This window comes from Carcharhinus amblyrhynchos, chromosome 1 (assembly GCF_965287045.1).
Source record: "Carcharhinus amblyrhynchos chromosome 1, sCarAmb.v2.hapA, whole genome shotgun sequence".
NCBI lineage: Eukaryota > Metazoa > Chordata > Chondrichthyes > Carcharhiniformes > Carcharhinidae > Carcharhinus > Carcharhinus amblyrhynchos.
Window position 1 is genome coordinate 58,517,440 of NC_137324.1, and position 16,739 is coordinate 58,534,178.

General features: G+C 41.6%; 1 protein-coding gene across 3 annotated transcripts in view; it reads right to left on the minus strand.

The window, feature by feature from the left end:
- LOC145340919 (potassium/sodium hyperpolarization-activated cyclic nucleotide-gated channel 1-like) overlaps window positions 1-16,739 on the minus strand; it is a 279,038-nt gene that overhangs the window by 225,620 nt on the left and 36,679 nt on the right. For all 3 annotated transcript variants that reach the window (XR_013886320.1, XM_080185500.1, XM_080185514.1), the window contains exon 2: window positions 14,970-15,393. Coding sequence is in view for 2 of the 3 variants with exons in the window: in XM_080185500.1 (XP_080041626.1) it covers window positions 14,970-15,393 (424 nt within the window). In the remaining variant the exon portion in view is untranslated. The remainder of the gene's footprint in view (window positions 1-14,969; window positions 15,394-16,739) is intronic.

A 16,739-nucleotide genomic window follows, 5' to 3' on the forward strand; every position in this document is an offset into this window, starting at 1 on the left:
AAAAGCACTTAGCTGAATGAGAGTTACAACCATCAAATATGGAGCTATCAATGAATTGTCAATATCAATTGAAGTAAAAGTAAGCCTGAGGTGACAACATGGCAAAGCAAACCTCGAGGTCTGTGGTGTGTTGATTAATCAGTTGATCCGTAGCACAGGAAGTATCTCCTGAAGCTAATTTATGTGTCTAGCAAAGTAGTTGCCAAAGGTTACACAATTCAGTTTCTTGGCCAAAGCAGCTGCTGTCCATTTTACTTTTTCCCCATAAACCTACTGTAGATCCTCCGAGACATTACGTAAAACAAAATTGTACTAAAACAAATGTGATATCTCTTTCGAACTAGAAGAGTACAACAAGTTGAAGATGGTCAGGGTTGGTTTTAACTACTCCTGTCACTCGGGAAATGGATGACACCGGTTTAATCATCCAATTTCCATCCCAGTCCAATTTTTCTTTCTACTGATCTCATTCACACAACTACCACACTTTCTCTTTAAATCCTTTTGCTGGTCAACAGCACGAACTGTGTTGCTAACTCAAGTTTGCAGCTATGTTTAATTTGATCATTTCTCAGCAGAGGGGAACGGCACTCAGCCATCACTCAGCCCACTCATTATAACCAGCTGAGTCACAATTACGATGAACTTCTCAAAGCCCACAGTAAAAATGAAAAGGGTTTGAGGAGAGAGGCAGACAGCCTGACACACAATAACTGTCTCTTTAGCCTCACAAGCTTGGAGTAACTACTGTGCATTTCAGGTGCAGATGGTGAAGGCAGCTGGATTGTGCGATTTGTATGCCTGTTTATTAAGTGCCCAACATGCCCAACCAGTTAGTCATCAACAGGATAAAAGGCATTTAAGATCCGTGACGTGACTGCAGAAGAAGTAGATACCTCAGAAGGATTTGAAGTTGAGAGTCCTTCCAACTAATTAATTCATAGACTACCAGATCCATCCAGCCTGGAAACAATTGGTCATGTTAACAAAAGGGAAAGAAAAACACAAAAGATGCTGGAAAACTGAATAGAAATGAAAAGTGCTGGAAACACTCAGCAGTTCTGAGGACAGAACAGGTGATGTTTCAAACGTGGACCCTTTATCAGAACAGGTGAGAAATATTGCTCGATATGAATGCTGATTCCCTGTTGAATAATACTGGTGAAGAAAAGAAACACTCTGGTCAGTCTATGTAGAATGAGTAGTGACTCTTTGAGCACGTGGCAGAGGAAAACACTGGACATGCCTGGCTTTACTGATTGAATGGCAAGCTGCACTGATACTAAGGAGAATCCAACATTAACAAAGGCATAAAAATTGAAAATGCTGGAAATATTCAGCAAGTTGTGTAGTGTCTGTGGGCAGGGATCCAGAATTAACATTTCAGGGTAATGACCTTTCAGCAACCTGAACTGTTAATTTTATTTCTCTCTCCAAAGATGCAGCTTGACTTTCAGTATTTCCAGCATTTTCTGGCTTTTATTTCACATTTTCAGCATCTATAGTATTTTCCTTTTGTATTATTAAAGGCATTTTTGGTGAATATAAGAATTAATAGGCAAAAAAAGAACAAGGATGTCCATCTAGTTTGCCTTTCACCATCCTGGTTGTCATGTGACACAAGAACATGGAATTGTTGACATGTTGTGGCAATCGATTTTTGTTGATTAGTCTACAATTGATCAAGACGTAAAAAGAAGAAAATCCCTAGTGCTGGGCTACATGGGCCCAAAGTAAAATGACTGAGACCTCTCTCTTTCCTGGTGATCTGTTCATTCTCTACAACATAGTAATAAGACATTTGTGAGATTCATCAAAGAGAATGATATTTTAATAATGCTGAAATACCTCCATTTATTTTCACTGAAGGACAAAAAAGCCAGGATGCAGGGCATCACCAAGAGGAAAAGAACAAAGGAGAAAATGAGTCAAATCAAGAAGCAATCTGTGAAAACAGATTTTAAAAGTAAGAAGATCGTAGGGGGAAGTTAAGACTGACAGTGCAGGCACTATGGTTTGAGGTGTTGGTAAAGAAGTCTGTGGAACAGGAAACCGCATGATGATTCCTTACCTTAAAGCAAGATAAAGGCATTTGGGAGAAGAAAGTTAACATTGGTTTAGAAGGAAGAAAGGAATACTTAGAGGAGAATGAACCATGGCAGGTACTCACAATATAGAGAGGAAGGAAGGTCACAAGTTCCACTAGAGTGAGGATATATATTTTTTGATTTGATTTTGATTTATTATCATCAGATATTAGTTTACAATGAAAAGTATTATTTCTTGCATGCTATACAAAGTCTACTGTTCATAGAGAAGGAAAGGAGAGAGTGCAGGATGTAGTGTTACAGTCATAGCTAGGGTGTAGAGAAAGATCAACTTGATACAAGACAGATCCATTCAAAAGTCTGAATGCAGCGGGGAGGAAGCTGTTCTTGAGTCAGTTGATATATGTCCTCAAACTCTTGTGTCTTAGAGAGAAAAAATTCAATGAGATATCCTGTCCGATAAACTAAAAAATAATTCTCCCAAATATTATAGCATTCGCATTCTTCTACAAACTTGTGCAGCCTGATGGGTACTCAAAGACACCAGTAGAACGAAGACCAGTAAAGCCTGATGGTTAAAAGAACTAATGCTGTATCAGGTTAGGACTGAGGGAGCAGCAAAGTGCTCATGTGTAGCCATGGAACAAGCATGGGGATTGTTTGGATAGTGGCTGTTGATATGTCATGAACAGACAGTGATTGAACATAGACCCCTGTGTATCATGTTCCTGAGAGAATTACAGCCCCTGACAGAGGCATGATTCTTCAGCATTCAAAAACAGTGCTTCATAGAATCATGGATTCATACAGCGCAGAAGAAGCCCTTTGGCCCATCGAGTCCACACCAACACATTAAAAATACCTGACCTCCCATCTAATCCCATCTGGCAGCACTTGGCCAATAGCCCTGAATGCTATGATGTGCCAGATACCCAATCAAGTGTTTTTTATAGGACATGAGACAACCCAGTTCCTCCACCTTCCCAGGCAGTGCATTCCAGATTGTCACCACCCTCTGGGGTAACAAGCTTTTCCTCACACCTCCCCTAAATCTCTTGCCCCTCACCTTGAACCTATGTCTCCTCATGACTGACCCTTCAACTAAGGGGAACAGCAGCTCTCTATCAACTCTGTCCATGTCTCTCATGATCTAGTACACCTCTATCAGGTCACCCCTCAATCTTCAGATCCCAGCATCCACAGTATTTTGCTTTTATCTTTGTGATCTTGTATGGAGCTTTTGGTAGGTACAAAAGCTGCAGTGCAGAGTAAATGGCTTGGTGGACGAGTAAATACATTATATATCCTCTCTGCTATGACTTATCAGTCTTTTTCAACGGCATCAGTTCAAGAGCAACACTTGAGATTTATAAAGTTAAGTAGAAGCATCTGGGATAAAAACATAAGTTGAGTTTTGTTAATGTAGCTGTAGAAATAGAAGAGATGTGCAAGGTCTATTTGAGATTGTGACTCCAAGACTACTGACAAATTCAGGGTGGAATTTATGGTAAACTTTAAAGAAACATGAAAAAATATGTTCTTGAAGAACTAAACAAGAGGTGATATTATAGCGATACTATAATATATGCCAGCTTCATTTGCAATTTCTCAGATAATGATGCTCTCCATATTTGAAAGCCAGAAAGCCTGGGCGATATCCAGGCTTGGGTTGTTTAGTAGCAGATCATGTCAGGAAATGATTGTCTCCAACAAGAGTCTAACCACCTCCCACAACATCCTATTGTAAGATGTTGATAATAACATTACATTCTTTAGGTTTATATTGGTTTGAACTAATATTTATGGATCTTATTTCAACCACCTTTTAAAATAGCCCAGTTTGAATTCCTGCCAGTGAGACCATTAACAGTTAAGGTAATCTGAGAACAGGAAGGTACCTGCTTGCAACAAACTGTTCTTGATTAATTAAATGACCTTAAAGGTGTTAAATGTTTGGGTTTAAGATGTATCCACATTAATTACAAGGTGTGCAATTTAAGGTCTCTCTGACAAATTTAAAGAAATAAGAAAAAAGTTTGAACTTGATCTTAATATGGCAACTTCTCTTTAAACAAGAACCATTGTATTTTAATTAGGTTTTAGCTTACTAACTGCTTTGATCTAATATAGCTGTAGGGCAAAACACCTGTATTTTCAAAAAAAAACATCCTTTTCTAATACATTATTAGGAATTACTATTAATGCCTATTCTTAATTCCCTTAGTCTCCCTGGAAACAGGTTAGTATTTCTATGTGAATCATCTGCAGTAGTTTGTATTTTTGAAAAGAGGGTGCAGTATTGTTTGTATAGCTGCAATCATTTGTTCACAATGTAATGTGAACAGCTTGGAGGCCCAGGAAATAAGGTATGAACATCTCAACATACATGACCAGTTACACAGATAAGCTGGCACCAAATGACCTTCACCCTTAGTTAGTGAAAGAGGTTAATTTGGATCATTTATTAATAAGGGATGCAACAGTCAGAATTAAGGATAGAAATTGGAAACTTCCTTCCTTGGCATAGATCCCCAGTGCTTCTGTGGTGTGATTCTTCTGTGGCACAGTTCAATGTCACTTCAAGAAGCTGACTTTGGCTGTGCCATCAGTGTTCAAGGAATCCTAGGCCCTTGAGGGATAAGAAACTTACATGTAGTCTTCTCTGCTTTTTGATAAGTACAGATGACACCCTGCTTAATAAATTTTACATGATTCATGAATACTGATCATTCGTACATGGTTATGTCAGACACGAGTGAAAACACTGTTGTTAAAAATTAAGAATCCGGAACCTGGATATTTTTTCGGAACACTTTAAAAACTTACACAATGGCATTAATTTTGTGAAAATTCCTCCCATCGACATCCTAGGGAGTCATGATCGATCAGAAACTCAGGGCAGCCACATAAATCCTGTGCTGACCAGAGGCTGCATATTCTGAGTCAAGTGGCTGGATTCTTGATTCCCTAAAGCCTCTCCCCCGCCTAGAACACAGAAGCATAATGGAATATTATCTGTTTGCCTGGATAGAACTGCTCTGACAAAGGGTCATCCAGACTCAAAAGGTTGGCTCTATTCTCTCTCCACAGATGCTGTCAGACCTGCTGAGATTTTCCAGCATTTTGTTTTTTGTTTTGATCTTGTATGGAGCTTTTGGTAGGTACAAAAGCCAAAGTGCATAGTAAATAGTTTGGCAGGTGAGTAAAGATGTTAAATATCCTCTCTGCTATGTCTTACTATTTACCACAGCTTATCTGGCAAGAAGTGTAGTTTGCACTAAGAATCAGAAAACATTTTGCATTCAACTGACATTTGTTTAGACAGTACTTTCTACCATCCAATGCTAATGCTCGTGAATATTTTCAATATACTAAGGCATCTGTACAAAATGTGCCCACTTTTTCTTACCACACCATAAACTAGATCATCCACAAACTATATTATTGCTCTGACTTTCAGACTGCAATTACTGTATTGTGCCAAAGGTAGATTTCAACACATATGGAGCTTTGCAATGAAGTGACGAACCAACACAGAAACACTCAGGATTGCAAAATCAGAAATCCAGTGCACATTCTCCATGATTATACATCCATTAGTCTTAACATGGGTTGAAGCCATTAAGGAATCTTGCAAATTAATTGCGACTGCCTGACAACTTCAGTCATTGTCTCACAGGAGAGCAATAACCTCCTGACTTCAGCCAAATACAACGTCCTGCCATTGTGGCCAAGGACACTATTGCATGTGCTGGCTAAAAAGGATGCTATTTCAGAAAAAAATGATCTCTTCAGTCTCTTTCTAGAGTTGCTATGCTTTGGTGCCTGGTCTTCTTGGCAAGACTGAAATCGGGGGAATGCATGTTAAAATGACATTGGACTCTGAATAATGGCATTAAATTTTTTAATTTTAACGAGGCTCTTGCCTACTTGTAATGAGGATGCCAACCAACATCCAGGAGCAAGAATCTTAGCTTGTATAACTGTGGCAACAAGTAGGAGGACAGTATTACTGCCTCCAATGCCACAGGTTGTCAGCTGTGGGAATGGTTAGTAGGTGATCAAATCACACAATCACCACAAAAATACTAATGTTTACATCTCTTCCGTATGGAGAAAATACTATTCTGTTCATTGATATAGTATCCCCAAGACATAAAGAAATGAAACTATTGGTACTGGGTGCATGGGCTCGCAACATCCACTGCTAACCATGGGCTGGCAGTGCCTCACTCATCAGCATTACAAAGAAAGGATGAAAGAAATAACTTGTATTTAGAAAGCACCTTACACACTTGGTTCTGTCCACCTCATAGCAGGTGGGAATTCCCAATGGTGGGAGTCCTGCAGCACCAAACATTTGGCAATGGCAGAGCCTCTGTCCTATACTGGGTCTTAAAGGATGTATGATATCACAAGAACTTGTATTCATACAACATTTTTAACCTCCCATGGCACTTCACAGGAGCACTATGAGAAAATGCTGAGTCACCCAAGGACATTTAATCATGAAGCCTGGCAGACATCATCCTCGTTTCGAAGGACTGACGGCTACAATGGTCAATCAAAACTTGACACTGAGCCATTAAGAAAATATTAGGGAAGATAGCCAAAAGTTGCTCAAAGTAGGTTTCAAAGAGCGCCAAAAGAAGAAAATAGAGGATGAAAGACAAAGAAGTTTGGGGAAGGAATTCTGGAGTTTAGGGTCTTGGCAGCTGGTGGCAACATAAGAACTAGGAGCAGAAGTTGGCCATTTGGCCCCTTGAGCCTGCTCCGCCATTCAATAAGATCATGGCTGATCTTTTCATGGACTCAGCTCCACTTACCCACCCACTCACCATAACCCTTAATTCCTTTACTGTTCAAAAATTTATCTATCCTTGCCTTAAAAATATTCAATGAGGTAGACTCAATTGCTTCACTGGGCAGGGAATTCCATAGATTCACAACCCTTTGGGTGAAGAAGTTCCTCCTCAACTCAGTCCTAAATCTGCTTCCCCTTATTTTGAGGCTATGCCCCCTAGTTCTAGTTTCACCCGCCAATGGAAACAACTTCCCTACTTCTATCCTATCTATTCCCTTCATAACCTTATATGTTTCTATAAGATCTCCCCTCATTCTTCTGAAGTCCAATGAGTATAGCCCCAGTTTACTCAGTCTCTCCTCATAAACTAACCCTCTCAACTCCAGAATTAACTAGTGAATCTCCTCTGCACCCCCTCCAGTGCCAGTATATCCTTCAAGTAAGGAGGCCAAAATTGTACACAGTAGTCCAGGTGTGACCTGACCAGCTCCTTATACAGCTGCAACATAACCTCACTGTTTTTAAACTCCATCCCTCTAGCAATGAGGGACAAAATTCCACTTGCCTTCTTAATTACCTGCTGCACCTGCAAACCAACTCCTTGAGATTCTTGCACAAGGACACCCAGGTCCCTCTGCACAGCAGCATGCTGCAATTTTTTTACCATTTAAATAATAGTCCATTTTGCTGTTATTCCTGCCAGAATGGATGACGTCACATTTACCAACATTGTACTCCATCTGCCAGGCCCTCGCTCACTCAGACTGTCTGTATCCTTTTGCAGACTTTCAGCGTCCTCTGCGTACTTTGCTCTGTCACTCATCTTAGTGTCATCTGTGAATTTTGACACACTACACTTGGTTCCCAACTCCAAATCATCTATGTAAATCATAAACAATTGCAGTTCCAACACTGATCCCTGAGGCACACCACTAGTCACTGATCACCAACCAGAAAACACTCATTTATCCCCACTCTTTGCTTTCTGTTAGTTAACCAATCCTCTATCCATGCTAACACATTACCTGTAACATCATGCTTCTTTATTTTATGTAGCTGTCTTTGGTGCGGCACCTTGTCAAATTCTTTCTGGAAATCCAGATACACCACATCCACAGGTTCCCCATTGTCCACTGCACGTGTAATGTTCTCAAAGAATTCCACCAAATTAGTCAAACATGACCTTCCTTTCATGAATCCATGCTGCGTCTTACCAATGGGGCAATTTATATCCATACTTGCCAACAGCAAGTAATTACAATGGACGATACCCAAGAGCCCAGAATCGAGGATAATGAGTTGAGTAAGATGACAGAGAAAGGGAGGGGGAAAGGCCATAGGTGATCTTAAACCAAGAATGAGAATTTGAAAAGAAACATTTGGAGGATTTTCTACCCCATTTGCTTTCAGTGGGTGGGAATGGCAGAGGGAGTGGAGAGTCAACAACTTTTACGCTGGTGGAAATTTCCTGCTTGATTGTCCAGAGACTGAATGGGTATCCTGCCATGCAATGAGGGGAACCCCATCGTAATATATGTATATCTAATTACTGGGCCTCCCCATTGTAACATTGCCCCACATAGGAAAGTTGGCCCCAGTGGCAGGATATCACCTTGGCACGGTTTACAACAGGATTTTAAAAACGGAGAAGTGGTGAACAGGAGCCGTCGGGGCCAAGCAGTTGATTACAGCCCTGTGGAGGGAGATAGTCATGTCAAAAAGATACCCTGGCATTGATTTCAGCAGTGCTCAGGCAATGTAGGGGACAATGCCGGGGGACAATCGGGGCAGTGTGAGGGGGCAGTTCCGGAGGGGTTACACTGGGGGATATGCCGGGGGTTCTGTGACTGTAGGTGGGGTGGTGGGATCTGGGAGGAGGGAAGGTGGGAGTGGGAGAGATTCCATGGGATTTGGGAGGGGGGGGGTGGTGGTGGGGTTCCTCTGTTCTATTTTTATCTTTTTTTCACACTGGGGTGTTCTCAGGAGCTGAAGTTCCTGGTGGGGTGGCTAGACCTACCTCCTTGACTTTTTTTAAAACAAATGGGAGTGATTCTCCCATTCCAACCTGCTAATTTTTTGGTGGGTCGGGTCGGGAGATGGCGCATGCGCCAATTCACGGGATTCACGCATGCGTTCCTAATGCACGTGCATCTCCCACCACCAAAGAGCAGGCGCAGTCAAGACCACACAGGAAACTGGTGGGAAGACCAGATAAGTACTTAAAATCTATTTTCAATGGAAATTAAATATGATTATCGGGCCTGGGACTGAATTCCCCAGGCCTGATAGCATGTCCCACCTTGCTAGTGCGGTTTCACTCCGGCGGGGTTTAGAATAGCTCCCCACATTCGGGGAACTAGTGGAAGACCCCATGGAGTGAAGGGGGGAGCTCAGGGCCCCCCAGGAGTCGGGCGGTGGAGGGGGTGGTGCGTCCTGGGCATGGGCACCCCAGACCATGCCCATTGGACATTGGGCAGTTCCAAGGCAGGTCTTTTGTGGACAGGGTCTAGGAGCAATCGGTGGGGATGAGGGTCCCCCTGCCACTCTGCAGATAGGATCGGTCGGGGCTGGAGGGAGACCAGTGATCAAAGTGGGTTGCGGGGGGTGGGGGGGGTTAGGGAAGGAGTGGTGATCTGCTTGGGGGGGTGCAGTGCTGGAGATTGGGGCACTCCAGGATGGACTAGTGGAGTGCCGCAGGGATCGGTGTTGGGTCCATTGTTGTTTGTCATCTATATCAATGACCTGGATGATAATGTGGTAAGTTGGATCAGCAGATTTGCTGATGATACGAAGATTGCAGGTGTAGTGGACAGTGAGGAAGGTTTTCAAAGCTTGCAGAGGGATTTGGACCAACTACAAAATTGGGCTGAAAAATGGCAAATGGAATTTAATGCAGACAAATGTGAGGTATTGCACTTTGGAAGGACAAACCAAAGTAGAACGTACAGGATAAGTGGTAGGACTCTGAAGAGTGCAGTTGAACAGAGGGATCTGGGAATACAGAATTCCCTAAAAGTGGTGTCACAGGTGGATAGAGTCGTAAAGAGTGCTTTTGGTACATTGGCCTTTATAAATCGGAGTATCGAGTATAAAAGTCGGGGTGTTATGTTAAGGTTATATAAGGCAGTGGTGAGGCCAAATTTAGAGTATTGTGTACAGTTTTGGTCACCTAGTTACAAGAAGGATGTAAATAAGGTTGAAAGAGTGCAAAGAAGGTTCACAAGGATGTTGTCGGGACTTGAGAAGCTGAGTTACAGAGAGACATTGAATAGGTTAGAACTTTATTCCCTGGAGCGTAGAAGAATGAGGGGAGATTTGATAGAGGTGTCTAAGATTTTGATGGGTATAGATAGAATGAATGCAAGCAGGCTTTTTCCACTGAGGATAGAGGAGAAAAAAAACCAGAGGGCATGGGTTAAGGGTGAAAGGAGAAAAGTTTAAAGGGAATATTAGGGGAGGATTCTTCACGCAGAGAGCGGTGGATGTGTGGAATGAGCTGCCGGATAAAGTGGTAAATGTGGGGTCACTTTTAACATTTAAGAAAACCTTGGATGGGTTCATGGATGAGAGGGGTGTGGAGGGATATGGTTCAAGTGTAGGTCTGTGGGACTAGGCAAAAAATTGGTTCGGCACAGACAAGAAGCACCAAAAGGCCTGTTTCTGAGCTGTAATTTTCTATGGTTCTATGGGAAGATGTTGGGACTGGCCAGATCAGAGTTGAGGAGGAACTTCTTCACTCAAAGGGTGGTGAATCTCTGGAATTTTCTGCCCGTTGAAGTGGCGGAGGCTACCTCGCTAAATATTTTTAAGACGCGGGTTGATGGGTTTTTGGTAAGAGAGGGGATTAAGGGTTATGGGGAGAGGGCGGGAATGTGGAACTGAGCCAAGACAGATCAGCCATGATCTTATTGAATGGCGGGGCAGGCTCGAAGGGCTAGTTGGCCTACTCCTGCTCCTATTTCTCATGTTCTTATGGTCTTGGGGGCTGTGGTCAGGCCACGTGGAAGGATGGAAGGACAGCACTGTGGGGGTTCCAGGTTGGTCAGTGATCGAGCTGGCCAGCAACATGAAGGCCAACGGATTGGGGCCACTGACATGGACAAAATTCTGGAACTGTCAAACTCTGGTGTGAATAGGCCCCGTCCTCTGAGCTTTTAATGAGATTCACGATTGTGCCCTCTGCATTGCACAGAATGCAGGTGATTCAAGTCTGAACTCCCTCTGAAAAATCAATGTAATTTACACCATTTTTCTGCAAATTCAGCGCTTAAGAATTTTTTGGGGCAGAGTTGTTCCCTATGTATCAAAAATTGGGGCAGGAAAGGCTGACAGTGCAGTTGATGGGCCGCACTCCACTTTTCCCAGCTGAATTAACACTTAAATCAAAAGTGAGAAAATTCTGCCCACTGTTTAAACAGAAGCCAATGTAGATGAGGGAACACGAGGATGATAGATGAATGGGTTTTTGCATAGGAATCCAATTGGAGTTCTTCCCAATAACTGCTCAGTATCCATTGTCCAAGTACAGAGAGCACAGTCAATGGTGAACGCTCATAGTGTAGGAAATAGTGCAAGGTTGCAGGAAAGATCAGAGAATACCTACAGCCAATATATATTTCAAAAGTACAAAAATGCAACACATTTGTTAAGGCCAGGAATAAAAACAGACAGTGCTGGAACCAATCAGCAGATCTGACAGCATCTGTGGAGAGAAGAGATTTCAAGTCAAATATTACTCTTTTTCAGAACTTTGTTTTGGCAATCCTCTTTGCTTATGTGCCCACTGCTCCAAGCAGATCTGAGTAGCCAAATGTACAATAGGGAATTTACTTAAAATGCAGGAGTATATATGAAAAGGATTTTCAAAATGTCTATTACACTTGCTTACTGTAAAAACAAACACAATTGCCAGCATTGCTATTAAGGAAATTCCTTTAATTGGAACAGTCTTGTAGCTGGGATGGTCCCTTCAAACACCTCAAACCACTCTAATGGCAGCAGATATTTTACGCAATTTATCTTGCTTAATTGGATCATTCCTTCTCATTAAATGAGCCTAAAGTGATGTTTTGCCAACAGCTTCTCATCTGTTAGCAGAACTGTGCAATTTCCATTCCCCATAAACATACTTGCAATAGTACTTACAGGTGTAACCTTATTGTCAGTAAAAGATTTCAGACACAGAGCTCTGCAATCTCAGCATCTGCACAAGCAGTAAGCTTCCATCACAGTAATCCTGTCAAAATATTCTTCAGCAGTTCCTTAACTAAATGCAGCATGTTCTTGTGGACAAGGCACCTTGTGATGTGCATTCTGTCAGTATCAATGTACGTACGTCATTATGATCTAGAAAAGGTGCAGACATCATTTCAAAAGCTCATGCCATGAATTTCGATTTTGTAAGCAAAGTAATTGTTCTTCAACATTCCAGTTTTGTTTGTAATGTACGATCTGGCACTGGATGAACAACCATCGATGTAAGAACAAGGCCCACCAAACTTGTATTTTACTAGGGCTTTGTCACAGTTTTACAGATCAGTCGCATGGTATGACTGCTTCCACTTCCTGTCAGTTCCTGTTCAAGCCTTGTGTTCAATATCATTATGGAGAGATCGTTATTCCATTCCAAGCCTGAATAGTTTGTTCAATATTCAGTCTCTCACTGAGAAAACACAAGCTGCCCTCAATTTTCTTCCCCAACTCAATTTCATAAGGCACTCATTCACTCACTCACCCTGATGGCAAAACCAGTCAATATTTGACTGAGTCATATATGAAATAACAAAGGGCAGTTGATCGGCTTCTGAAATAGAGTCTAAGATGGTACTTCAGTATGATCATTTATTTTATACAATGTGCTATGTAGTTTGATTTGTCATAGAAAATGTACTTTGAGGGCAGTTTTGTACTAATCAAGTACTTCAGACAGGAAACAAGAATTGTGCTCTTGATCACAGCCCCTGAGGCCTTCAAACTGTTCATGGGCAAAGCAAAGTGTATCACAAAGATTTAGTGTTTGTCTTCACCTTCAGTCTACTCCTAATCACCTGACAGACTCTCCAGTTCATGCGAATCCAATGGGAGACATCTACTCCATCCATTTTCAAGTTCTGTTGTGCTGTGGTACTGAACATTCAGGGGCAATCAGGCCAAAGAGTAGGGCTATCACTCCAACCTCACTATAATGGTGATACTACACCTGGACCCTACTACAACTGCAGGTCTATATATGTGTAGTAGCTAGACTCTGGAAGGGTCATGTCACCCAATCTGCCAATAGGGAATGAGCACAGGGATCTTGGTGCAGAACATGGGATTTTGCAGTCAGCTTAATCTTAGAGTTGAGAATGAACACACCTATTGTCGAACTCTGTATATATTTGTAAATAGTAATAAACCCATTATTGCTCATTAGCTAACTGGTGGTTGTCAATTATTGCATTGACTACAATACGCACTCTCGTAAAAGCCTGGGAAATCTCCACAGCGAGGAGAAAAACCAAGCATGTGACTGAATGGGCTTTTGCCCCTTTCTCTTTCCTCACTGTACTTGAGGAATGGTGATATTCCCAGGCATGGGAGATGACTATGTACCCATGAGCATGCACAGAGATTGATAGACTAGACTGGCATATGAAGGTAATGTCACAAAGAAAGTTTCCCGCAGTGTGTTAATACTGTACAATGACCTCAGTATCACAGGACATCAAACTGGTCAAGATCTGGTATAGTTTTAGAAATCTTTTTATAGGATGCACTTTTGTTTTAATTGTGCTATGGACTTTGACCATCAAATCTGTAATGGTAGCCAAGTACAGTTGTTTCAGAGGTATGCTCTCATTTAGCAAAAATGTGTGAAAGATCTGGAATCAAGTTTGTCAACAGAAATTGATAAGAATGAGAATCATGATTCTGTTATCTGATGATGAATTGGGTATGGCACTAAATTTTCCAGACCTTCTATCAAGCAAAACGGGTGAGTCTAGGGCTGAATATTGAAGTATGGAGTATAGGATTCACACTATTAGCAAGACCTCTTTGTCTACATCTCACAGAAACATCTCTCCAGTACTGGACTGGTATTTGTATTTCGCTTCTCTTTTTTCTGAGCCATATTGTCAAATTAGTGCCAAACATCACTGAATTCTGGTACAGTTTTGCACTGTGAATTCACATCCACTAGACTGAAATTGTCCGAACTACAAAACCTCTAGGTAAGGGATCTTCTGAATTTGCACAAAGATTGAAAGAAAGTCTTATATGAATGCAATGTTATCCAGTCACACAAGACGAGCAAATGGTGGGTGTGAAACAAATGCCTCTTTACTTGAAGCTAGCAGTGTTGATAGACAAGGGGTCATTTTGCAAGTCGTCACAGTTGTTAGGCAGTCTAGCTCACCTGACGACAGCCTGCATCTCATAATATCACCCCATACTTCATACTGTTAAACCAAAAGGTGCTCTGAGTTCAGCTTCCTAGGCTCAAAAGAATAAAACATACATCCAGTGTGATAATTAGATCTCTGCCAACATTAACCAATCCCTTCAAAATGACATTTTAAATGTTTTTTTTTCCATTCTGTCAACTCCTGGGGAACATTTTAAACATTGTTCTGCTCGAGCTGCAGATGTTCAATGTCTAAGCAATGTGAGTAAGAAGTCTCACAACACCAGGTTTAAGTCCGACCAGTTTATTTGATGGTAATCCCACAAGCTTTCGGAAATGGTGTTCCTTCGTCAGGTGTGTGGAAGGAACACCTTTCACACACACCTGACGAAGGAACACCGTTTCCAAAAGCTTGTGGGATTACTATCAAATAAACTATTGGACTTAAACCTGGTGTTGAGACTTCTTACTGTGTTTAGCCCAGACCAACGCCAGCGTCTCTACACCATAAGCAGTGTGAGACCATCTTCACATGGTGAATAAACGCTGCTTGAACTTGATCAGGCCAAATTTGCTTCCAACCTCTATGCACAGTTTGGACTGTTACCAAGCCAAAATTACTTTGTACCAACACAATCTGTGTGGTTAAAAAGGAATTCATAGTGGTTTCACAGCAGAACTGCAAATTGCAATTTGATCTAAGGTTTAAACGTTTAAAAATATACCTTACCTCCTCCCACTGGTGTATATATCGTATAAGTCTTGAAAGTCTTAACAATCGCAAGAGACTGAGGATTTTGGTAAACCTCACAATTCTCAGTGCTCTGGCAGTCTTGTAAACATCAGAATCAAATCCCTTTTCTATAATCAGAAAGATATAATCCACTGGTATGGAAGAGATAAAATCTATGATAAACCAGCTCTTTAAGTATTTCCACTTGATAACATTTGGGTCCAGGATGATTTCGGCGTTATCTTCTACAACAATTCCAGTTCTAAAATTGACTATCAAGTCCACAAGGAAGAAGGTATCAGACGCAACGTTAAAAACAATCCAAATGGTTGATGTCGACTCAGTGAAGAAGGTGATTCCCACAGGAATAATTATGAGATTTCCAACCATAAGCATCAGCATTATCAAGTCCCAGTAAAACCTGAAGAAAAGAGAGGAAAAATTGAAAACAGTAAGTGGAAGAAACCATAACTGCCTTTGTTACTTGGTTCCAATTTGATTCAATAAAGTTATTGAATAGATTCAACAGTTTTTGCGAATCCATCTGCACAACAGGTGATCAAAAGTACATGAATAACCACCGAAAGGCGACTGTGGCCCTGATTTTACTGGCGCGGTCGCCCTGCTTTAGGGATGGGCAAGCTCACAGATAGCATTCTCCATTGATCTCAGGCACGATCTTACGAGCCTTGGGCAGGCATGCCAATAAAATTCTGGCCACAGTGTTCACTTCAATATTCAGATTCAAGAGGCAACAATATACTATCAACTGTGTGGTGAGGGTGCATCTGGACACCAAAACTATCACAAGCAGCAACCATCCAACATAGATGAAAGACTGCAACTTCAATGTGATATTTTCAGAAAAGTTCCTGTGCGTGTTATAACACTTACCGCTTGAATTTCACAAAGCTTTTTCAAAAATTATCTTAGTCCAATGCTGAGGGGAATGCTAATTTAAATCAGTAATTTCTGGCTTCAAAAGCAGAACATTTCTCAACATGGTCCTTTTAAATGCTACAAAATATTTTAGTTTCTTAAATGAATGCACTTGTTGCCTCCTGTGGCATAGTTATCACTTTATTTATAAACTGAAACAATCATTACCCCACTCCCACCCTCCCACGTCCTTTACTGACAACAAGCTGATGCAGTTTGATTTTATAGAAATGGGCTCTTCCTCTAGTATCGGACGTACCAGGGCATTCTCCCTGATGTGAGGCTACATGGAGAGTACCGAGAGGCAGACTTTCTGGCAGGACCCACTGGTCATAATCAGGAACAGGAAACCAGCTGATCTGGTCCCCCATTGGGTAAATGGAAACCAACTCGAGATTCCTAATCTCCACTTAAAAAAACCCAGCTAACTCAAAGATGGGGGAATTTGAAATTGAGACTTTGTTGGTTAGTGTAACTCAGTTTCACTATGCGTTGATCACTTTCAAACTATGGGCGTGATTCACCTGACTGCACTCCAAGTCCTTCTACCAGCAGGAAAAGCAGAGGGCCGAATTTTACACAAATGATTCTAAGCGTCCAGCTAGCATAAAATGGGAGAGCTGCAGATCCATTTTTGGGTGAGTTTTTACATCCAATCTTGTGTATATAGTGCATGCAAAAATCAGCTAGGCTGTTTCTAACTGCTACAGGCAGTGGGCAGGACTTAATTCACCAGCCAGCCGTGTAGACGGAGCTATTGTGCATGCAAAAACCTCTGATTCTGCACATGTGCAATAGCAACAGCAGATGTCTAACAGAGAGAGAGCT